We start from the raw sequence: 25,927 nt of genomic DNA, 5'->3' as shown, positions 1-25,927 counted from the left end.
GCCAACTTGGGCTGCATTTACACTGCATGAATCAAGTGACTCGATTTGGATTATTTTTCTGACATGTGGCACAGATCAGAAATAGCCCATGTACGTGTAAGCAAAAAAAATAAAATAAAAAAATGGATCCCCATTTACTCAAATCAGATTCAGGCCTTGTTCATATGTGGAGATTTATCCGATATGAATCAGATCGGTGCTCTTGTGTCAATGCGAGTCGAGTATTATTAAAATGAATAACGTCAAATCTGACGCTTTCATTTCAAAACAGACTTCAGCAGAGTTCCAAACTTTAGATTTCATATTCTAGGACTATAGAAAAGCTTTTATACTGTCATGTAGCACAAGTGTTTAAGCATGTGTGGAGTGAGAGAGCACAATATCTGCCACGTAACCAATATAAGTTAATATAAAACTATTGCATACATCAAATGCTTAAATCACGCCATGGACATTACATTAAAATGCCTATTGTTTTAAAAAGGCCTAAGTTAACAGAAGATGGCCAAATGAGAACTTTTGTGTCATACTCTATAGTGAAACAGCTTGTCAAAAAGAATTTTATAAAAAATGAAACCCTGTGAACACATTAAATACAGGAACGGAGAAAAGAACGCTCTTTTATTATTAGCTGTCAGTCAGCGCAAGCACTTTTTTTTTCCTGGTCATTGCGACTTTGCCATGTGCTGTGTAAATTCAGACAATCGGATACGAGTCACTTTAAAAGATGATGTAAGATGGTCAACAAAAATCGGATACAGTCACAAAATCAGAATTGACCATCAATATCTGCAGTGTAAATGCAGCTTTAGTGTTCTGCAACTTAGTGTTGAAATGAATCGGGAAGAGAAACACCTAAATACCCGAGAAGTCTCAATGAGAACAAAACAAGTATTCTTCTTTAGCACTCAGAAAGTGATTTGATTTAGCATAGTTCACGTTTTTGCAGCACTAATCATCATGTGTAGCAAAGTTATGACTAACATTCATGGGAAAAAACCTCGACTGACATTTTAGACAGACCTTAAGGGAAAATCAAATGAAAAATATATGATTTAAACTGTTTTTTTGAAGCGAGTTTTTGAGTGGTTTAGTAAGGTGATGGAGTGGTCATTGTTTACCTTTATAGTCCCTTTAGCAAAAAAGGCTAAGTACAAGATGACGTTTATTCCAACTCTCATTGGTTTTTTAAATAGGATCTTAAAATAGTTATGCATTTACAGTGCATCCGGAAAGTATTCATAGCGCTTCACTTTTACCACATTTTTTATGTTACAGTCTTATTCCGAAATTGATTCAATTCATTTATGTCCTCAAAACTCTACACACAATACCCCATAATGACAATGTGAAATTTTTTTCTTTTTAAATTGTTGTAAATTTATTAAACATAAAACACTTGAAAAATCACATGTACAGAAGTATTCACAGCCTTTGCTGTGAAGCTCTGAATTGAGCTCAGATACATTTTGTTTCCACTGATCATTCTTGAGATGTTACAGCAGCTTCATTGGAGTTCACCTGTGGTAAATTCAGTTGATTGCACATGATTTGAAAAGGGATACACCTGTCTATATAAGGTCCCAGGGTTGACTGCATGTCAAAGCACAAACCAAGCATGAAGACAAAGGAATTGCCTGTACACCTCCGAGACAGGATTGTCTCAGAGCACAAGGCTGAGGAAGGTCACAGAACTTTTTTTGCTGCTCTGAAAGTTTTAATAAGCACAGTGGCCTCCTTCAACCATTAGTGGAAGATGTTTGGAACCAAGAGGGCTTTTCCTAGAGCTGGTCCCCCATCTAAGCTGAGTGATTAGGGGAGAAGGGCCATAGTCAGGGAGGTGATCAATAATCGACAGTCACTCTGTCTGAGCTCCAGTGTTCTTCTGTAGAGAGAGTTGAAGCTTACAGAAGGACAACTATCTGTGCAGCAATCCACCAATCAGGCCTGTAGGGTAGAGTGGCCAGAGGGAAGCCACTTCCCGCCTGGAATTTGCCAAAAGGCCTCTGAAGGACTCTCAGACCATAAGAAACAAAATTCTCTGGTCTGATGAGACTAAAATTGAACTCTTTGGAGTGAATGCCAGGCGTTACATTTGGAGAAAACCAGGCACCGCTCATCACCAGGCTAATACCATCCCTACAGTGAAGCATGGTGGTGGCAGCATCATGCTGTGTGGATGTCTTTCAGCAGCAGGATCTGGAAGACTAGTCAAGACAATGGGAAAGATGAATGCAGCAATGTACAGAGACATCCTGAATTAAAACCTGCTTCAGAGTGCTCTTGATCTCAGAGTTGGGCGACGGTTCATCCTCCAACAGGACAATGACCCAAAGCACACTGCCAAAATATCAATGGAGTGGCTTCACAACAACTCCATGAACTCCACCCCCGCCAGAGTCCAGACCTAAATCCTATTGAACATCTCTGGAGAGATCTGAAAATTGCTGTACCCTGTCGCTTCCCATCCAACTTGATAGAGCTTGAGAGGTACTGCAAAGAGAAATGGGCAAAAATTCCCAAAGACAGGTGTGCCAAGCTTGGGCATCATATTCAAAAAGACTTGAGGCTGTAATTGCTGCCAAAGGTGCATCAACAAAGTATTGAGCAAAGGCTGTGAATACTTATGTACATGGGATTTTTCAGGTTTTTATTTGTACTAAATTTGCAATAATTTCAAAACCAAAAAATCAGATTGTCATTATGGGGTGTTATGTGTAGAACTTTGAGGAAATAAATTAATTTAATCCATTTTGGAATAAGGCTGTAAGATAAAAAAAAAAAAAAGAGGAAAAAGTGAAGCGCTATGAATACTTTCCGGATGTACTGTATGTTTTTGCCTCTGTCTAGGGTTATTTGTGGCTGTGACTGAACAGCTGATGTTTACCAAGCTGGTCATGAAATATTAGCTCACGACCGAAAAGACAGTCCAATATCACTTTTCTTCATATTCTACCTTAATTCTGTTTGCACCAAAGATTTGCACCAAATCTCGTATGATTACTCATTTGATAACCTCTAAATCCGGATGGGCTTTGAGTTACAACCAGAATCTCATTACCCGTCATAACTGGCTTTCTGAGCCCAAGTGCCACAGGGACCAGGATCACTGGAGGTTGATTGGTTACTGGGAGAACTGCAGTAATGCTGGCCGGAATTTCCAGACGGACTCTGAACCATCTCGAAGTCCTGCAATACCCTGCAATAAGCGAAGACAGGGTTAGAAGCTCATTAATCAAAGCTCTGGTGGCAAAAGCAATGAGAGTGCTACAACAAAACTCATTCATATTCCCGACCGTTGGGAGCAAACACTGTCAAAAAAAAAAAAAGTGTTGGAGCAAAATCTATTTTTAGCAGAAGCCCGTGTCTCCAGGGCTGGGAAGGTCTGTGCATTCCAGAGGGGAAATAAGAGTAACATCCACCAAGAAGGAATGACACGCCATGTGCAATGCTGATCTCAGTAGAGGACGAGATGACAGGCTGGGGTGAAGAGGCCGCAAAGGTGTGTGCATTTCAGACAGGGTGAAGACACTAGCATAAAACACACACTCGCTTCAAATGCACAACAAGACACAAATTAGCAAAGGATTCCAAATCTACAGCACTGGAAACATCAAGTTCCCAATTAGCTCACCCTTAAAGTTGTCTCCTGAGAAATGCGAAAGTGAATCAATGCCACATCAGACTTGGATATAATCATTCCAGACTTTTTTGCCCTGTGTGTAATCCACAGTGTGGCATGTATCATCCTTAATGGCTTCTATGTGCTTCCTTTTGGGCTTTCCCAATGGATTTGTCAGCAGAGATGTGTCTGGATGATCAGATATCACTGTTATGAATCATTGATTCTTAAAGTTTGCTGTTGGTGAGTCTGACAAAAAGCAGGTGCTGTTTTATATTATCTGTCCTGACACATTTGCAGTGGTGTACAAATATGAGATTATGCTCAAAATATTCAAATCAATTCAATTTCAATTTAATTTATGTTTATTTCTATAGCGCTTCTACAATTTAGATTGTCAAAGCAGCTTAACACAGAAGTTCTAGTAAACTCAAACTGTGTCAGTCCAGTTGCCAGAAGTGAAGTGTAATTTAGTTCAGCTCGATTCAGTGTGGTTTAAATTTCACTGCTGAAAGTCCAAACACTGAAGAGCAAATCCATCCAAAATATGGGCTTTTCAGCTTTTCTAGAGTTAAAATTGAACAAAATTTTGGCAAAAATTGCTATTTTTTTGTTTAAATTTAGGTAACACTTTAAAGTTATAAATGTTCTATGTACTTAGAGTAATTAGGGAAGCATGATCCCTTTTTTGGAACTGATCCAATCACGATAACAAAAAATATCAGCCCATACAGATCCAATCCGATATTGTGCAGTATTTTTTTATACATAAAACAGTTTCTATAGTTCTACTAATCTGAGTTATAAACTCAAATACTATATATAAACAGAAAAGACAATTGTTGCAAATACAATTTATTATGCTTAACACAAAACTTACCCAAAACCTAACCTGCTTTCTAATCCTAAAAATATAGTTAGTACATATAATTCATTAATATTACTCATTAGTTAAATGAATAGTTACACAGTAACCTTACATTACAAATGTAATAATATATAAGGGACATTCTACCAGAAACATTCATTTTCACTAATAAAAAAATTTGACAGGGCCTGACCTTTAAGTTTGTCTCTCAAAAAATCATACAAAGCAAGCATAAAAGAACACAATTCAATGATAGAGCTCATCCTTGATCACTGTCAGCTTCTCTATCAAGTGATATCACTTTCTTAGAGCCATAGCCTTAAAGGAGTATTGCACGCATTTTATGTTAAATTTAATGCATATGTGAAAGAACCGACAGAAACATAGGGACAATTGTACATTTATTTGTATTATATATTTGTCGTATTTATTTGTAGAATTTGTTTATAATTTCATGTTTTTAATCAATTGATGTGAATGATAACAACTTTGCTATTCCTGAAGTTTTTTTAATCTAAATAACAATTCGAGCTGTAGGTTCCATTGGGCTGAGGACAAAGACAATGATGGGGCTTGTAAATTTGTAAAGTGTTTTTAATAAAGAACAAAAATCTGAGAACCAAATGAAAGACATATTCCTTTACAGAACAACCCACAGAAATTAACCACTAGTCCATTTAAAACATTTCAGGGATGAAATACTTTTTATTCACTGTATTTATGTTTTCATTTCAGGGACAAATAATGTTTGTTTCTGGTAGAATTTCTCATATATTTATTTTATATTTACTTTTATCTATATAGCTATATATATATCTCCATTACAGCATGTGCGTCAGCTGTTTATTTCAGCTGTTTATTTGTGTGTGCGCATGAGAATTTTCATGTTGGGTGTGTGTTTGTGTTTGTGTATATATATATATATATATATATATATATATATATATATATATATATATATATATATATATATATATATATATATATATATATATTTTTTTTTTTTTTTTTTTAATTTTTTTTTTTTTTATCTAGATTTATTTATTTAATTATTGTGGTTTCACCCCAGGAAAAAAAAAAACAATTCCATAAATATGCTCTTATGTCCTACCATAAAAAAGTCTAAATCCACTTCATTTTTGGGTTGGGTTGTAATAAGACCTAGACATTTCCGAGCGAAGGTCTACTATTTAGGAAGATAATATAACATCCTTTAATCAATTCCCATCGTGTAATGTGAGCTATCAACAACGTTTGCCCTTGTGTCTGACTGCAGGCACGTTTTTGCAATAGCAGTCCATGTAAAACTCACTTCCAGATCAATCGTCATTGCAGAAAAACAATATAATCTATTCTGAATATCCACCATGACGGGAGACAAAGGTCTAAAGCAAAAATAGGCCCAGGGACAACAATTTACATGCGTGCACACAAATAAACAGCTGACCCACATGCTGTAATGGAGATGAAACGATCAATTACACCAACCAAAACCAATCCAATCCATGATAAGAGTCTGCAACTTTATTCCTATGTCCTATGTTCATGAATGTTAAAGTCTTCTTTAAGTCTTTCAAATGGAAGTTTTCAAATCGGCATAATAGTGTCATAATTTGAAACACAGAGGTCAAAAAAAAAAAGAAAAAAAGGTGGATATAAAAGGTGGAGTAATATCTCTAGTTCACCACGGGGCTTGAATTGCAATTCTACAGACTATTAAAATCACTGGTTTAAATGTGCAGAATGTGCATTTAAAATAATTCAATCCAGTATCTCTTACCTAGATCCATCCTGGTATTTCTTATCAAAAGAAGTGCTGCGTGAGATAGCAGCTTGCGCGTACTGGAACATCTGTTGGCTCGGGGAGGGTCGATCGGGCCCTTGAGTGGGAGAAACCCGAGACAGAGGCAGGCCCTGGGGAACGTGAGTCATCCTGTGCCAACCAGGCCCAGTACCAAGAGTCTTGTACTCCATGATGGGGACACGATACAGCTCTGAGGCACCTCTGAAAAAACAGGCATAGAACATGGTTTATTGGACTTATATTATAGTAATAGCTCGGTATTTATTAATACACTACTACTGATGAATGTTGGCAGCCAATGACATCCATAGTACACTGTAAAAAATGCTGGGTTCCACACAATTCCTTCATGTTGTCCAAACACAAATCTATTAAGTTAACTTAATAGTTTATAAAAATGTAATTGGATTGAACATAAAATAGTTAAGTTGTCCCCACAAAAGCCTCAAGAATTGTGTTGATTCGGCTCATTTTAAATATGTTGTTTGAAGAAACACCAAAAAAATCAATCTTATTAAGGAACTATTAAGAAAGTTAATGGCTACTGATTTTCAACATTCTTCAAAATTTCTTCTTTTGTGTTCTACAGAAGAAAGAAACACAAATAGGTTTGAAAGAAGAGGATGGTAATTCTGTGACAATGTTTCATTTCAGGGATACTATCCCTTTAAAATCTTTCTGAAAACTGAGGTTTTTTTAGCTTTCAGATAAATAGAAAGAACAGATTTATGCTTCAGGGTGCATACAGACAGTATGTTTGTATTTTACAAAAATCACGTCTTCTCCGGCTGCTCTTAACTATAACAAGTTATGCACAAACAGATATCTGGGATTTAAAAACAAGTTAAATTTGAACAGTATGAGAATTTAAAATCATTTAAAGAGCACCTATTTTATCCCTTTTTTCAAGATTTAGGAGGTCTTTTGTGTCTCCAGAATGTGTTTGTAACATTTCAGCTCAAAAACACCCATCAGATTATTTATTATACCTTTCAGAATGTTGGGATTTTTCGCTCTGAACACAATGCAGGTGTTTTTGTGGCCTGTGCCTTTAATGCTAGTTCTCCCTACCCACCATTCCCACATGCCTGTCAGAGTGTGCCTCAATCTCTGTCTTTGCTGCGTCAGATAGACAGCACAGTGACAGACATGAAGGAAGCAGATCTCACTAAAATTTGTGAGAAATACTACAGTAAGAACTTTCCCAATGATTATTTAATGTATTTGTTGTGGAGTTAATTCAAGCCTCTCTACAACGAAGAGTCACACTTTTTTACTGTATTTTGCTGTATTTATTACAAACATGCACTGTTTTAAACACATTTTAAACTTGTAAAAGTCATTCTTGATCACATTTGATGATGACTGATGATCACAGAGAGCTGAACAGATCTTTTAATCCCAGTTGCTTTGCGCACATCCTGTCTTGTTGATATGATTATACGCGTTACTTCAGAGACATGTTAATATGTGGCTGTCAATCAATTCAGTGGGCGGAGAAACTGACATCAACACAATCTTGTGCCTTTCCATGTGTAATTAAAACTGGTTCATTTTACAATTCTAATGTTTCCTTCAAATAGTATTCTAATACAAAACTTAATAAAAACTGCAATAAAAATGTGTTATGAAACTGAGGAAAATTAGTAAAAACTTGTATAAGAATAAAAGAATATATTAAAAATATTATATAATATAATTATATAAAAATTATGTAAAATAATTATATATAATATACAGTTAAAGTCAGAATTATTAGCCCCCCTTTGAATGTTTTTTGCTTTTTTAAATATTTCCCCAAATGATGTTAAACAGAGCAAGAAAATCTTTCACAGTATGTCTAATACAATTTTTTTCTTCTGGATAAATTCTTATGTTTTATTTAGGCTAAAATAAATGTGTTATTTTTTTATTTTTATTTTTTAAATCATTTTAAGGTCAAAATTATTAGCCTCTTTAAGCTATATATTTTTTCGATAGTCTACAGAACAAACCATACATGCCTAGTTAACTTAACCTAGTTACGCCTTTAAATTACATTTTAAGCTGTCTAGAACTGTCTTGAAAAATATCTAGTAAAATATTATTTATTGTAATCATGGCAAAGATAAAAAAATATTAAGTTATTAGAAATTAGTTAAAACTATTATGTTTATAAATGTGTTGAAAAAATTCTTCTTTCCGTTAAACAGAAATTGTGGAAAAAAAACAGGGGGGTGAATAGTTCTGACATTAACACTATATAAGAACATATTCCAATTTATTAATATGGAGTTTTTAGACATGGATCCACGCTTTTTGGACTTATATAATAGTATTAGCTCTTTATTGATTAATACACTACTATTAAAGAATGTTGGTAATTGGCAGCCAATGACATCCATAGTACACTGTAAAAAAAATGCTGGGTTCAACACAATTCCTTCATGTTGTTCAAACACAACTTGTAGTTAAAGCTGGTTTATTTTCCAATTCCAATGTTCCCTTAAGTACTATTCTAACACAATAATGTGCAACCAAATGTGTTATTAAAATGGAAAAATGTCCATTAGTCCAATAGTCGGGCTATTTCTAAGAATATATTCCAATTTATTAATAAGGGCTCTTCACTCTTCCTCTAATCAGCTAGTGTAATGCTAAATTCCCCATCAAGGGAAGACTTGTAAGTGAAATTGGCAGAACGTATTAAATAATAATCACTGCAGGGCTGTTTGGCAAGAGAAAAGACACATCGGCAAATGAGATGACAAATGGTATCAGATAAAAGATGTATTGTATTTTTTTCCAGTGATTATCTGTGGCGTGTGTCATTAGATGGGGGGAAAAAAACTAAAAGAACAAATAAAAATAAAAAATAAACACCAGCCTGACCCACGGCAGCAGGATTCACTGATGGTTAATTATTTGTTTCCGATCTAATCCAGCCATACACACAAACACACATGCACACACACACACACACACTGAACTACTTCCACAGCAAAAATCTCTGGTGTTTTCTTGAAGAGCTGGAGAAGACAAGAGCTCTCAAGACAGATTTGCACAGCCTCTACAATGAGACACAGTTCTTCGTCTTCTTCTTCTTCTTCAAAAAAAAAAAAACTACTTCTATGAAGACCACAGCACTCTCAAGACTCTCACGCACAAATTCCTGAAATTGAGAAACGCCTCGCAAACAAAAGGCTTGCGAATGAACACACTGATACATTTACTTTGATATTCAACACATCTCAGTTGGCATGATCTTAAGACAGCGAGCAACCTAGATTTTTTCATTCTGTTATGCCTCTGCCAGGTTGCTAGTTTTAACACACTTCTTTGCTGTTGTTAAGGCATCTGGGGAGGTTTAAGTGCATTTATAAACTACAGTCCAATTACCGTTTTTCTCAGTCACTTTGGTGCGTTTCTCACAAAACTATGTACATTTGCACAACAGTTAATGCATTTCTCAAAACAATAAGTACAAACTGCAAAACCTAGTTGATAACCTGCAAAAACGAGTCACTTGCTCAAAATGGATAGCTCATTCCTCAAAAGCAAGTATTGATGTCAATGAAAGTGTCAGTGTCATTAAGATGAAAAGTCCTGACACCATTGTTTATGAACAAGATAGTCAAATGGCTTTGTCATGTTTTCATTATGACACTTTACTCTGTAAATTTTTTCCAGTGCAAAAACTCAGATTTTGATGAAACTTCCTGAAAATGCTCAAGACAGCACTATATACTATTTGCACAGCCATTTGAAAACAGTAAAGTAAGACATCATTGCATTTAGTAAGGTATTTGAGTACAAGACACTGAAGATGTGTTTCACGTGTTTACTGCATTTGCTTATTGCAATTCTAATTTATTCACAGCATTGTGCAAAGAAATAAACACACCCTTATTCACAACAAACATAAACTTCCTTTGAGTAGAGCTGTGCACAACTGTACACAATATTGCAGTACATATTGGAACTGAACCTACAACTTACACAGGTCTGTAAATCATTCATGAAATTATTTAACTTAGAAGACATTTTCAAGGAAATTATTTTTTTATGTTTTGATTACCGATTTTGAAAACTAGTTCAACATTTCTGTATGTATTGAGTCAAGTAATAAAATGAGGACTATTAGTTTTATATGGAATGACTATTCAGCATTTACAAGTTTAGTTCATTTTGACTGACATGACATAAGCAAATAATAATGTTATAAAACAGCAGAGAGTTGTATGAAAGCAATTAATGCATGTCCAAAAGCATTTGCAATAATTTGGTAGGAATGAACTGCTACTATGATGTGCACAAATAACTAATTGTTTTGAACAGTTAATGAAATGCATTAACTGTTGTGCAAATGTAAATAGTGTTGTGAGAAATGCACCAAAGCAACTGAGAAAAACTGTAATAGGTAACACAAGAAATCAGATTTCAGTCTGACAGCTTCAAAAGCAATAAAATGCTAAGCTTTAAAGTATGGTTGGCTAGAAACATGTGTGCCATTCTTTATTTTATTCAATTAAAGGATGGATGGATGGATGGATACTTAGAGATAGATAGATAGATAGATAGATAGATAGATAGATAGATAGATAGATAGATAGATAGATAGATAGATAGATAGATAGATAGATAGATAGATAGATAGATAGATAGATAGATAGATAGATAGATAGATAGATAGATAGATAGATAAAGACAGAGAAGGTTTGATTAAAATGTTGAATGCTGGCAGTCAGTTTATGTTAAAAGTTTAGCTGTATGTACAGTATAGGTGGTTTGTGTAAATTTGGTGATACCCCTATCAGCACAATAATAAAGAGAAAAAAACATAAAATTATATAGTAAAGTTGATATAAAAACGCTAGAGCTGGACAATGTTGGAAAAAACTGACATTGCGATATTTTGTTTTTCTGCAATATATATATTGTAACTTATAACTGACTTATAATTGACTTATAACTGGAAAAATTATAATTTTACATTGATTCTTTACATTGATTGTAGGGGAGTGAATGTGTATAAAATATAATAAACAAATTACACGCATAAATTAATAAAATAGAACAAAAATTGTTGTGCAAAAATTCAATATTAAAATCGAACATAAGACTTGAACATTAGAAATCGCATCAAAATTGTCAACAAAAAAAAAACTGTTCAACAACATCTGTTCTTATCTTAAGACGGCTTGTAAAAAGTTTTTAGAATACTTTTAATGTTGACTTTTAGTCTGCTTAGTATAACTAATTAAATACAAATAATATTTGTTAATGCTACAAAATTTAAAATTTCTAAAATTAAATTTGCTCAATATCTTTAGTCACATCTATTTAAAATTATTTCACTATTAGAGTTAAACTTAGGCTTAATTATAATCTCAACTCAACATCAAAGACGTATTACTCTAAAAATAATAAATATATAAATCGACAGATTCGTTAGACTACAAAAAAATCTAAGAAAAAAAATACATGGCTGTTGTGTTCAAGGTTATGTGTAATAAGTCAAAAATCCAAAAATGTCCACTTGAAGCTTATCCTGTTTAACATACTGTAATAATGACAAAAAATAAATAAATACTAGTGTAATTTCAACCTCATAGTTCAATTTTATATATGATTAATTAATATAACCTCATTGTGTAATTAATTTAATATTGTTTTCGATTAACTTAAATGTATTACTTTGCATTCAGTAGAATTTTGACAGTTAACAGCAATAATATTCAATTTGAATGGTTTGTTAAACCCTCTGCTAAAGTGCTGACATGTCCAGGCATGTTCTGTTAACTAGTTCTCTAGAAAAGGACTTGCCCAACATACAGATACAGTATGCAGAGCAGTTAAGGTCAACCAGAAGTGTCGGCAACAAAAAAAAAGTGTTTACAAAAAAGCCAAGAGCTCTTGATATCTCTGGCTTTCATGGGTTGCAGGGGGCCGAAAAAAGTCAATCCAGTTATTGACAGTTTAGAGGGTCACTTTAATCTCTGCCTTCAGATGCTCTTGGTAAGCCCTCTGCTCTTTTAAAATGAGCAAACAGAACACGAGGCACGTGTTCAACAAAGTTCAACAAGGTTCTGGGTCACTTTCTATTCCAGGACAGTTCGCTGTAAGTGGTTTCTTTCATGTAAAGGCTCAACAGAGGAGGGGAAAAAAAGAAAAACAGGGCCAGACTATGATCATATCATTCGCAGATTATCTCAAGAGGATTAATCTTCTCTTAGGGGTTGACCTCTGTTTACCCATTAGAAACTCATGCGGCACATCTGTCCACGAGTTACATTAAACACCATGGTTTCAGTTTTGAAGAATGTTTCTGTAGATGTGGCCAAACTTGCCCGTGACATGATAGATTAAGGCACCGTTTACATGAGGTATTAAGATTTCTTTATTTGTTAATAACGTCAGGTCAGGTGAACTTTATTTCTTTAGCACTTTATACAATGGAGGCTGTGTTAAAGCTGCTTTGCAAGGATGAACAGGGAAAAGGATAAAATAAAGTGGTATTAAGATTTAAGATTAAGGTTTTTTGTCTGATCATCATTTAAATTAAGGGTGTGAACCAGATAACTTGTCTGGATTTTCAGTTACATTTTATTGGCTTACAAATGCAACCAAATTAAATTACACATTTAATTAAACTCTTCTTATTAAAAATAACATATACCAACACTACACAAAAATAAAAAATAACATGTGTGGCATGTAAATCCAAATTAGAAAACAAAAATTAAGATAATCAATTATTTACTTTTTTACTGTACACATGGCAATCAATCAATCAATCAATCAATCAATCAATCAATCAATAAACTACAGTTAATTAGAAAAATATGTATAAAAAATTCAATTAAATAATCAAATAAAAATTTAAATAAATGAAAATAACTTAAAATATTAAACAATAATAAAATACAATAAAAAATAAAACAATCAGAGTAATAACTGAATTTAAATAACAATAAAAAATTAATTAAATTTAAAATAAAACACAATAAAAATAAATAAATAAAAAATAAAACAAAACAAAACAATAGTAAAACAAAACAAAGCACAAAAAACAAATATAAAACAAAAACGAAACAAAATAAATAAAACAAAGCCACAAAACAAAATAAATAATAAAACAAAAAGAAAGACAAAACAATAACACAAGATAAAATAGATCATAAAACAAACAAACAAACAAACAATAAAACAAACAAAACAAAACAAAAAAACACAAAATAAAACAAAACAAAAGCAAAACAATAACACGATAAAATAAATCATAAAACAGAAAGAAAAACAAAACAAAACCAAACAATAAAACAAAAACAAAACAAAAAGAAAAACAGAACAATAAAACAAAAAGAAAAACAAAACAATAAAAAAAAACAATGAAAGAAAAACAAAAACAAAAACAATCAAACAAAAAACAAAAACACAAAATAAAATAAACAATAATAAAAAAAAAAACAATAAAATCAAAACCAAACCAAACCAAAACAAAACAAAAACTATTTAGCTGCAATTCTGGAGAATGTAAAAACAAACCGCATACCTTCTAGGGGTGCCGTCCTCATGTGGCTGTATGACCACCACCGTAACAGGTGTGGAGGTCCGCAGATAGTCAATCATCTGCTCGTGAGTGAGATTTCCTACTGCGACCTTGCAGATCTCCACCAAACGACAGCCAGGGCGAAGTCCAGCTTGCCAGGCAAACCCAAACGGCTCCACGTCGGCCACCACTCCCTCAAAGTTGACATGAAAGCCCAGCTGGCCCAGGGCATTCCTGCGCAGGGTCATTTCTAGAGTCTCAATCCCCCTGGTGACTATCTGCAAAAAAAAAAAAAGCACATGGAGAAGACACAAGGACTTTAACCATCTGAAACAAGACCTTTTGTCACCTCAGTGAGTTTTAATAATAAAATCTGTTGTGTGAAGACGAGCATAAGGTTTTGCGCAGGTAAGCATGCAGATGATGGCTGAAGTCAGCTCTCTAAAGGGGGAAATTATCCAATGTCAAAACAACACTGAGACACAACAGGCCGGCTGACTGAAAAACTAAACCTGAAGGGAGAACCTGACACCAGAAGCAAACGAATGTTGGATAAAGCAGCTTAAAGCTTGAACATTCAACTACTTTATCCCAAAATAAACAGTTCCAGGCAAATCTCAGGTAAGCTGATCTTATCGGGTCTCTGCACAGCTACTCAAGAGTCCAAAAGCAGGAATAAAGACAACAAAAACACTGAAGTGGCTAAAACTAAATAGAAGCTTTCTTATCAATCAGCTGCTTAAATCAAACACAACTTGGCTTTTAACTGGCTAAATATGGTAAATATATGCATTTTTATTCAACAAAGCAGCAAAATGTTTTGTTTTTCTGTCAAGTTCAGTCATTCTTCCATGAAATATTTATGGGAAAACCACTTCTGGAACCAGCTTAACAGAAAATGTCTGCATTCATTCACTGTATTACTTTCTTCAGCATAACCCAAAAGATGATATTTAGAAAAGTGTTTCAAATTTTAATAAAGTAAAGTAAAGTAAAGGATGGATGGATGGATGGATGGATGGATGGATGGATGGATGGATGGGCGGACGGACAAACTGACAGACGGACAGAGGGACGGACAGACAGACGGACAGACAGACAGAGATGGATGGATGGATGGATGGATGGATGGATACTGTATAGACGGATGGACGGATAGATAGATATGTACTGTAGATGGGTGAAAGATAGATAGACGGATGAATGGATGGACGAATGGATGGATGGATGGATACTGTAGATAGACAGACAGACAGACAGACAGACAGACAGACAGACAGACAGACAGACAGACAGACAGACAGATAGATAGATAGAAAAATGTTTCAACTAAATAAAATAAAATAAAATAAAATAAAATAAAATAAAATAAAATAAAATAAAATAAAATAAAATAAAATAAAATAAAATAATATTTTTAAATTACAGTAACAAAAATAAAATAAATTACTAAATTTAATTAAATTTAAAAATAAATAAATAATAAACATAAAAGACTAAATTTTAGATTAAGAATATGATTTTCACTGTACATGTATAACCTATTTTTAAAAAAATCTTTTGTGTTCCATATAATAATAAGTCAGCTTTAGAGATGCAGCTTTGGAGTTACATGAAGGTGAGAAAGTGAAGAACGAATTAAATTATTCTTTTTTTGCTTATTCATGTAAGCCAACCACACTGATGGTCTGCTGCACAAAAGCTATGATGATGACAGCAAACCACCCAACACAATAACCACATTTAAGAGCATATTAAAGGACACCATTTCACAAGCTGTCAAAAAAGAAAGAAAGCGGACCACACAAGCTGACTGGGTCCATTACCATAAACAGCATGTACACCCATTTAACCTCCCATTGCACTGTAAAAAAGAAAGAAAAGTGCCAGTCTGCAGGTCTGGCCCAACTGAGCATGAACGGGCGGCAGTTAAGCACAGAAGTGGAACTAATATTGTTTCATTAAGGTGTGCTATGACTTATGCATTTATTCAGGAATGAATCAAACTCATTGTTCCGCTAAGCCAAAAGTAAACGAAGGTACAGAAATCAGCTCTTTCTACCTTTCTAATGCTAATCTGCTGACCCTTAGCCTTGGATTTCAAGAGTAACATGATCCTGTATACCAATACCACCTGCTTATTCATGGTAAAAGGCAAGTCTGGTCGGAGCTTCAGCTTAGATAAAACTTGATCTTTCCTCTCGGATTGGTTACTCATACCTCTAATCGCTGGACGACCTCACGAACTTCCTCCGGACATCCATCCTGCACAGAAAACACAGCGCAGTCGCCACGCTCGTAAAACAGCTTCACCCTGCCCACCGTTGAGGACGAGCTCCAACCAATCACGTCCTTGCAGTAACAGTTGAAAACCACATCCCGGGACGCTTCCTCAATGAGCACCACAAACTCTCTGGAAATGGCCAGTAAACATCCAATATCACTGGACTGGCAACTGTCCCGGGCCACCACTGACCATGTGACGGCTCCGGTGCTGTACAGATGAGCGTTGTTTCTGGGCCGGCTGCGCTCCTTTCTTTTGGCACCCAGGGTGATGAAGCTGAATTTGGGACCTGAGGCGTCCACGGGCGTCGCGCTGGTGAAGTTTTCCACTAGGTCTTTTAGGTATTCCTGACGGGTTCGAGTGGCCATGGCGCGGAACTTTTCCGATTTGTGGGCCGAGTTTTCTGCATTGATCACCTTTGCCAGCAGGAAGTCCCGGAAAACTGCCGATTTTGGGAACATCACTCCTTTGGGGATGAGAGGACCAAATGCAGGCACGTCTTTGGATCTGGTGACTGCAATGCTATTGCAGGATAAAAAAAATGACATTATGTTAAGTCACATTAAAGCAAACATATTTTATTTTCAGCTTTCTGTTAACCAAAACACCTTGACAAAATAAATTAATTAAATAAATAAAAGACATATAGTACATCCCATTAAGAAAATTATTATTTTGATCCATTTCCGAGAGAATATAGGCGATATATTTTGATGCATTTAAACAAATCACAACTTAAATAGTTTTATAAAACAGCTAGATCCATTAAAACAAGAGTTTTACAGTTTAGGAATTGAAAGATAATACATCCAAATTCAAACAAGTTATTGCAAATGAAAATTGCAAGCTACAAAATTTCAACCAATTTTTTTATGCTCCCCCTGATTTTTTCTGCTGTGAAACTTTAATATTTCCCTCACCTTATTCATTCAGGTGTACTCATTTCAGGACTGAGATCTTTATTTATTTTTTTAGATACAGTTGAAGTCAGAATTATTAGCCCCCCTGTTTATTTTTCCCCAATTTCTGTTTACCAGAGAGCAGATTTTTCCAATACATTTCTAAACATATTAGTTTGAATAACTCATTTCTAATAACTGTTTAATTTTATCTTTGAAATGATGACAGTAAAAAATATTTGACTAGATATTTTTCAAGACACTTCTATACAGCTTAAAGTGACATTTAAAGGCTTAACTAGGTTAATTAGGTTAACTGGGCAGGTTAGGGTAATTAGGCAAGTTATTGTGTAACGATGGTTTGTTCTGTAGACTATCAAAACAAATAGAGCTTTGATGGGCTAATACTTTTGACCTTAAAATGTTTTTTAAAAAATAAAAAACTGCTTTTTATTCTAGCCGAAATAAAACAAATAAAACTTTCACCAGAAGAAAAAATATTATCATACATACTGTGAAAATTTCTTTGCTCTGTTAAACATCATTTGGGAAATACTTAAAAAAAAGAAAAAAATTAAAGGGGGCTAATAATTCTGACTTCAACTGTATATTAAAAAGTGTTAGCGATTTGTGTCAGATACCTTTATATTTGTGTTAGACACGTATTTATATGCGTGTTAGATTCAGATGTTACATTTGTTAAAAAGTTCCAGTTTTGGTACTGAGTTTTTAACATTTTAACACTAATAATAAATGTTAAAAAGCGTTATTTCAAATCTGAGGGTTTGTGTAAAACTATAGACTGGAGTAATGTAATAAATAGACTGCCGGTCAAAGGTTTAGGGTCTTTTTTTTTTTTCTGTTCATCAAGGTGTCATTTATTGAATGTAAAAAATTGTTAAATTGTTAAATTCTTATTTATTAAATATTTATTTATCGCATATTTTATTTAGTTTCAAATGAAATTATTACTCCAGTCATTATTGCGTTAATAATAATAACAACAATATTAAAAATAATAATAACAATATTTATTATTAATATTACAGTGATTTTTAAAGGATCGTGCAACTCTGAAGACTGGAGTAATGAAACTGAAAATTCATCTGAAAATCACTGGAATAAATTATAAAAATTAAATGATAAACCAATTTAGAACAGTTTTTTTATAGTGCAATAACATCTCACAATTTTACTATTTGCACTGTAATTTTGATTAAATAAATGCAGCCTAGGTAAGCAGGATAAGCTTTAAAAATTTAAAAACTTTTGACTGATAGTGTATATATATATGTAATTTAATATTATTTAACGTCAAATGTTGCATTTTATTTGTATTTATGTCAGGAAGATTGGCTATATTCAATGCATCAACAAATCATGTTCATCATTAAAGCAGTAGCATTTCAATGAAACACTTACAATAATTTACCAAATGTATACCTAAATAGTCAGCACATGATAAATACAGATCAAAGCTCTCCAAACATACTGTATGATAAAAATTCAATTATCATTCCAGAAAAAAATATTTTCAGATATATTCACACTCAAATAAACAAACAGGCTTCCCTTCTCTGCAATAAATGAGAACGCGTGTTCAATATTTCAATCTTCAATATCAATTAACAAAATGCATTATCATTGATATATTACTGCTATTTAAACACAAAAATGGAACAGCATAATGTATAATACAAATATGCCTTCCTATTCTAAATATTCAACTGGAGTCTCAAGTTCAACTGTAAATATTTATAATATCCACAAAAGGCTGTGCAGGATGAATTATAGACATATATTCTGTTTGACTTCATATTTGACAGCATTTCTGAAGTCTTCGGGCAGAAGTCTCTCCCAGATGAGACGGGCAATTTCTCTTTTGCGTCGGCTTCAGCCACCCTCAGCTCTCTGCAATGTTACGCTGAACAAGCTTAAGGGGTACACACTGAGTAAATAAGACTGGAAATTGAATTCCCTTCGATCTTATCCTTTAATCCTCTCCCTATCATTCTGAGAGGTCAAATCTGACTGTCAGCAAGCCGTTTGCAAAAGCATCTTCTCCTGCCGTCCCACAAATCTTTCATTTACAAAGCTGAATGATCATTCAGGACGGTCGGCATGACTTTGTGAATAACAGAACTATTTACTAGAGCAAAAACATATGTATAAGCCAAACCAGGGGAAATATTATGCCCCCTTTTACAATATTTAAATGATCTCTGATTTTAGCTTTAGCTCAAAATACCAAACAAATATTTATTAATAATGATTTAAAACTGTCCCCTTTAAGGTTTTGACACAAATTGTGCTATTTCAGTGACTGTTGCTTTAAGTTCAAATGAGATTGTACCCCAGCCCTCTTTTAAAAAGAGGGAGGAGCTACAAATGCCTATGTGTCAGCATAGCAGCAGATCCTAAACCGGACATTATTTCTGAGAGTCTTAAGCGTTTGTGTGCATCTAAAACTCCAAGTCGCTGACATTATCTTCTGCAGGTGCGGTCTAAAAACTCTAATGGCAGACAGCTGCTTCTCACTCAGGGCTGTTTATGTTACTGAGGGAGAGATCATTATAATAAGCAGGGCTTTCCCCCTTTGAAGACATTTACAAATGGAAAATGTTAATCAAAGTGTTTCTGCAGGTTGTTTTAATCAAGTGTGATAATAAAAAGTAGAATTTGTTTATTTTTACCATTAAATGTTGGCTATAGTCACACACTGCTGCCTATCAACTGTGTTTAAAGTCCTTATAAAAGTGATTTTTGCATAATAGGTCCCCTTTTTAATAAATCTGTAGCTGAATAACTGACAATATACAGTACATCTTACCTGTAACACACGTGCTCTGTGCAAGGGTTGTGGACTTTGACGATGATGAAGACATGCTGAAAATGAGAGCGTATGTTTTGGGGTGTGAAAGGTAAAGATCCTGGCTCCTGGAAAATGATGGTAACAATGTCATTTCCAATGTGCCTCTTCCTTAGCAGCTGGATAAAGGAAAGATAATAGGGAGAAAAAAAGTCTTTACATTTTAACCTAGTTACAGTTGCAGCAATCTAATCAGAAACCCAATGTAAAAAAAAACTTTAATACCAACTATATATATTAACAATGGACTATGTACAGTACAAATAAAAAAAAATAAAAATGCAATAAGAAAAAAGAAAATAATAAGAAACACGAAATAAACTATAATTAACATGAAATATATAATAAAATGCAACATAAGAAAAAAGTAGCACAATAAAAAAATATAAAATACAAGAACATTTTAAATAACTAATTAATAATAATAATAATAATAATAATAATAATAATAATAATAATAATAATAATAATAATAATAATAATAAAACACCAATTATGTGAACCTGAACCTTAAAACCAGTTTTATGTTGCATTTTGGCAATAGACAAAAATACATAGTGTGGGCCAAAAATCATAATTTTACACCAAAAAAATTAATTTACTACAACAAATATATCAAAATAAAATAAAAATCAAAATAGTAATGAGCATCATGAAATACTACGATTTTTTTGAACCATCAGATTCCACATAATAAAATATTGTCCCATGACAAACTGTACTTTGGAAAGCTTATTTATATAGCATTGATGAAATCAATTCTTTAAAAAAAAAATAATAATAATAAATAATAAAAAAATAAATTGACAGACTATATGATATGGTTTTGTGGTTTAGGGTCACATAAAATTGGTTTTGTGGTTTTAAAAAACAAACAAAACAAAACAAAATAAAATAAAATAAAAATGAAATAACACAAAACAAACAAAAATAATAACAAATTAATAAAAGAATAAAAATTAAAATAAAATACAAATAAAACAAAACAAACAAAAACAATAACTAAACAAAATTTAATGAAAAATAAAAGAATAAATATTTAAATAAAATAAAATAAATATAGAACAAAACAAACAAAAACTAAACAAAATAAAATAAAATAAAAACAAAACAGAATAAAAAAAATCAATAAATCAAAACAAACAAAAAAACAACAACACAAAATAAAACAAAACAAGAAATAAAAAACAATAACAAAAACAAACAAACAAACAAACAAAACAAATTTAAATATAAAAGAAAATAATTCAAATATATTAAGGAGATCTTACTTGTAGGACATTAAAATAGCTGCAAACATCTATAATTGTAGCTACTGCATAAAAAAAAAAAAACTTTCTGTAAGAAAGCTTAAGTAATGTATAGATTTAGCAGCAGATGTACTGCATATCCCTTGGGCTCATCTCTCTTTCAGTGAAGGGGAAAAAAAGAGGATCAGAGGTGTACTGAACTGAAAGCGCAAAGCTGAGGAGATCTTCAACAGCTTATATTTCAAGATTATCCCTATTGGAGCATGATCCCATGGACAGAAAACAACAAATCCCACAAAATCAGCCAAATAAAGACCTACACAAAGACTCCTCTACTTCTCTTTCTAGTCATTCTATAAAAACAGCTTTCTTTTACAGGCACAAAATCTCAATTTTCATTATCCCACTGAGCTCAGACCAGCCACAGGGATTTGCAGAAGTCATTGATGGAAAGCTGTCACAGTGGTTAAATTAATCTGTGGCAGACTCTATTAAGGTTTGTTCCGCCCATTGAAAAGTACAGCGGATGAAGGAAATAAGCTTTTTTAAAAATCGGTTACACCAAATAAATAAGAACAGCTAGTCTTTTTGTAAACACACCAGGAAATGACATATTTCTAATGAATTATTGCCGATATGTCCTGTTCTTCATCTGAAAAAAGAAACTGCAAGATGAAAAAAGTAACTAATATTTATCACCACCTTTCATTTCATTCATTACATTAGGAATTCATTCATTCATTCATTCTCCTTCGGCTAGTCCCTTATTTATCAGGGGTCACCACAGCGGAATGAACCATTAACTTTTCCAGCATGTGTTTTAAACAGCGGATGCCCTTCCAGCTGCAACCCTGTACTGGAAAACACCCATAAACACTCATTCACACACATACACTACGATCAATTTAGTTTATTCAATTCACCTACACTATAGCGCATGTCTTTGGACTGTAGGGGGAAATTGAGGCACTCAGGGGAAACCCACGCCAACATGCAAACTCCACACAGAAATGACAAACCGACCCAGCCAGGACTCAACCGGCGACCTTCTTGCTATGAGGCGACAGTGCTAATATTAGGAATTGGAAACCTTTCTGTATTACAGGTTTTCTTACATGGCCTCTTTAAATATGAAAATGAGGCATAATTGTGTTAAACAAGCGTACAATTCCAGAACTCGAAGGAGATTGTATCTTTTTTTATGACTCAATAATTCAGAAAATATTGCAAATAAAAAAACTAAATAGAAAAATAGATAAAAATCTAACATTTTTGAAAAGTAAAATGCATTTAATCAGGCAACTTATGTATGAAAAATTATTTTACTATCATTACATTTTTATATGAGCTAATAAGCCACTAACTATAACGCTACTACTACTACTACTACTACTAGTAATAAAATTAATAAAAGATAATAATAATAATGTTCTATGTAATCAGGCAAATTATGTCTGAACAAATCCTTTAATAACATCTATAATATAGATATTTAATTGTGTTTATTACTCTAATATTATTATTTAAAATATTTTATTGATTACTCCCTTAATTAAATATTTTTTTTTTACTAATTTTATAGTTTTATTTGAGACATGGAAATAATTTATTTTGTGCATGTTAATTGAAATAAAATCTACAAAATATAATAATAATAATTAATATTATTATTCATTCATTCATTCATTCATTCATTTTCCTTCGGCTTAGTCTCTATTTGATAGGTCGCCACACCAGAATGAACTATCAATTATTATATTTCTAATTATTTATTATTATTATTCATTCATATTCATTCATTATGCATGAACAAACCCTTCTTTAATAATCTCTATAATACATTTTTAAAATTGTGGTAATTGTTATTATTTTTTATATATTTATTCATATTATTATTTATAATTATTACAACAAATATCTTTCTTTTTTGCGAATTGTATAGTTGTATATTGTATAGAGACAGTAGAAAAAAATTTCTTTCATGTGTGCATGTTAATAAAAATAAAACCCACTAAATATAATAATAATAATAATAATAAAAATAATAATAAAAAAAATAATAATAATAATAACATTTCAGCTGCAAGGGCATCCGCTGCATAAAAAAAACACATGCTGGAATCAAATAACTTTTATAATAATAATAATAATAATAATAATAAGAAGAAGAAGAAGAAGAAGAAGAAGAAGAAGAAGAAGAAGAAGAAGAAGAAGAAGAAGAAGAAGAAGAAGAAGAAGAAGAAGAAGAAGAAGAAGAAGAAGAAGAAGAAGAAGAAGAAGAAGAAGAAGAATTAATAATAATTATTATTATCATTATTATTATTATTGTTATTATTATTATTATTATTCATTCATTCATTCATTCATTTATATTTCTTCGCCTTAGTCTCTGTTTCAGAGGTTGCCACAGCGTAATGAACCGCCAATTTTTTATTATTTATTATCATTATTTTTTATTATTAAAAAAATTAGAAATAAAACATTATTGAAGAATAAACCAGTTAATGTAATCAGGCAAACTGTATGAACAAACCCTTCATTAAAACCTTTACAATATTAAATATAAAATTGTGAAAATTTGTGCATCAAATCTGACAAACATGTGATAAAGTAAACACCAAGATTTAGATTTTTGGATTTTTATTTTTATTATTTCTTTGGTTTACATAAGACTAAAAAAGCTAAAAGGCCAAAACCTCTAAATTGACTGATGCACAAGAAAGCATTATTTTTGCCTGCAGTGTCTCATCTTAAAAGCATCAGAAAATGCCCCATTTCTAATTCATTATTGCCAATACGTCCTGTTTTCATTAAAATCTGTGCCTTGTCTGGGTAACCGAAAAAGGGAGCTATTTTTTTATATTTATTTAAGATGGGCATTCAAGCGGTTGCCATGACAGCGTGGCTTGCCTTGCTGAAGTGTTTACAATTAGCAGGATGTGGGACAATTGCTCCTGCTCTGCAAAGGTCTGTAAAGATGCACAGATCAAGACCAGGCACTTGAACAGGGAGCTGAAAGAGTTTTCTGTGGCAGGCCGGAGTAACTGATCAGACCTGAAGCTCATTCGCGCAGGTGCTTGTTCAAGTGCGCATTAATCAGCAGGAAGACTAGTACAATCTTGAAGCCTCTGCATTCTTTGTTTGTAATAATGAATCTCTCAACAATTTATTAATGTAAAATAATAAAATAAACTAAAATTTTCAATTACAATTAAAGTATTAATGCAACTATATTAACAATTATAATGCTATTTTTATAATAAAAAATATATAAATAGATACATTTTTCTATTTATTATTTTAATTATAATTGAAATTTGTCATTTATTTTATTATTTTACATTAATAAATTGTTAGGAAATATTTAAGTTATTATATATATATATATATATATATATATATATATATATATATATATATATATATATATATATATATATATATATATATAATAACTTAAATATTTTTATTATTATTATATTACATTATATATTACTATATAAAATTATATAAATAAATGTTTATAATATCTTTTTGATTTATTAATAATAGTAATAATGATCATAATAGTAAACTACTTAACAACAATAACATCAACAAAAAGAACAATAATTAGCCAACAATATGATTATTATTAGTTTGCTTTTATTGTCATTAAAGTGCACATATGAACGAAATGAGGGCGAGGCAGTGGCGCAGTAGGTAGTGCTGTCGCCTCGCAGCAAGAAGGTTGCTGGTTCGAACTTCGGCTCAATTGGCGTTTCTGTGTGGAGTTTGCATGTTCTCCCTGCATTCGGGTGGGTTTTCTCCGGGTGCTCCAGTTTCCCCCACAGTCCAAACACATGCGGAACAAGTGAATTGGGTAGGCTAAATTGTTTGTATTGTATGAGTGTGTGTGTGTGTGTGTGTGTGTGTGTGTGTGTGTGTGTGTGTGTGTGTGTGGATGTTTCCCAGAGTTGGGTTGCGACTGGAAGGGCATCCGCTGTGTAAAAGTGTGCTGGATAAGTTGGCGGTTCACTCTGCTGTGGCGACCCCGGATTAATAAAGGGACTAAACCGGCAAGAAAATGAATAAATGAACAATGTCTCATTCCAATGGCTCATGGAAAATTGTATAAAATAAGTATTTAAAAAATTAAATAACTGAATATAAAAAACTATTAAAAATAAACAATTAAAATTAAAAATTAAGAATATTATTACAACCATTTTCAAATAAATAGTGATAAAAAACACAATATTAGCAGGATTTAAAATTAATAATAATAATAATAATAATAAATATAGCTGCAAGCAGCAATTAAGGGGCCAAGCACTATTGGCCATAAGGTGGCGCTGCTCCAGACGTTTTTGAGTACTTTCAGGGCATGGGGTTGAAGATGCATACCATGTTTTGTAATGATATGTGAATATGTTGGTAAAATATAGCATTTTTGGCCAAAAATCGAAATGGGCGACGCCCAAAATGGCTGACCTGTGAAAATCAGACATCATTCGACTTGACATGCTCTGCCGGATGTAATGAGACCAGTTTTATGAGTTTCGGACGAAAGGTTGAGATGTTATAAGCCAAAAAGCAAGTTTTTTGTATCTCCGGACCACTAGGGGGCAGTGTGCCGAAACTCCGCAAATAACCTTAGACCCTAGTTGTCATAACACACACCAAGTTTGGTGTGAATCGGTGAATGCATTACAGAGATATCACCTCAAGTCCATTTTCGCAAGTTCTTCGTTAAATTAGTTCGCAAGTTAAACAAAAACGGTTGGTCTAATCAACTTGAATTCCATAACTTTTGGTTGG

At 32.8% G+C, this 25,927-nt stretch overlaps 1 protein-coding gene across 7 annotated transcripts in view; it reads right to left on the bottom strand.

Annotated features, from left to right (window-relative positions):
• sipa1l2 (signal-induced proliferation-associated 1 like 2) overlaps positions 1-25,927 on the bottom strand; it is a 148,518-nt gene that overhangs the window by 47,194 nt on the left and 75,397 nt on the right. For all 7 annotated transcript variants that reach the window (XR_012386775.1, XR_012386776.1, XM_068224163.2 and 4 more), the window contains 5 exons: positions 19,839-19,996; positions 16,046-16,631; positions 13,829-14,103; positions 6,271-6,495; positions 3,062-3,199 (listed from right to left, as the gene is read on the bottom strand). Coding sequence is in view for 5 of the 7 variants with exons in the window: in XM_068224163.2 (XP_068080264.1) it covers positions 3,062-3,199; positions 6,271-6,495; positions 13,829-14,103; positions 16,046-16,631; positions 19,839-19,996 (1,382 nt within the window). In the remaining 2 variants the exon portion in view is untranslated. The remainder of the gene's footprint in view (positions 1-3,061; positions 3,200-6,270; positions 6,496-13,828; positions 14,104-16,045; positions 16,632-19,838; positions 19,997-25,927) is intronic.

This window comes from Danio rerio, chromosome 11 (genome assembly GCF_049306965.1).
Source record: "Danio rerio strain Tuebingen ecotype United States chromosome 11, GRCz12tu, whole genome shotgun sequence".
NCBI classification, from domain to species: Eukaryota; Metazoa; Chordata; class Actinopteri; order Cypriniformes; family Danionidae; genus Danio; species Danio rerio.
The sequence above is the reverse complement of the archived record's forward strand: the minus strand, read 5'-3'. Positions and strand labels throughout refer to the sequence as shown.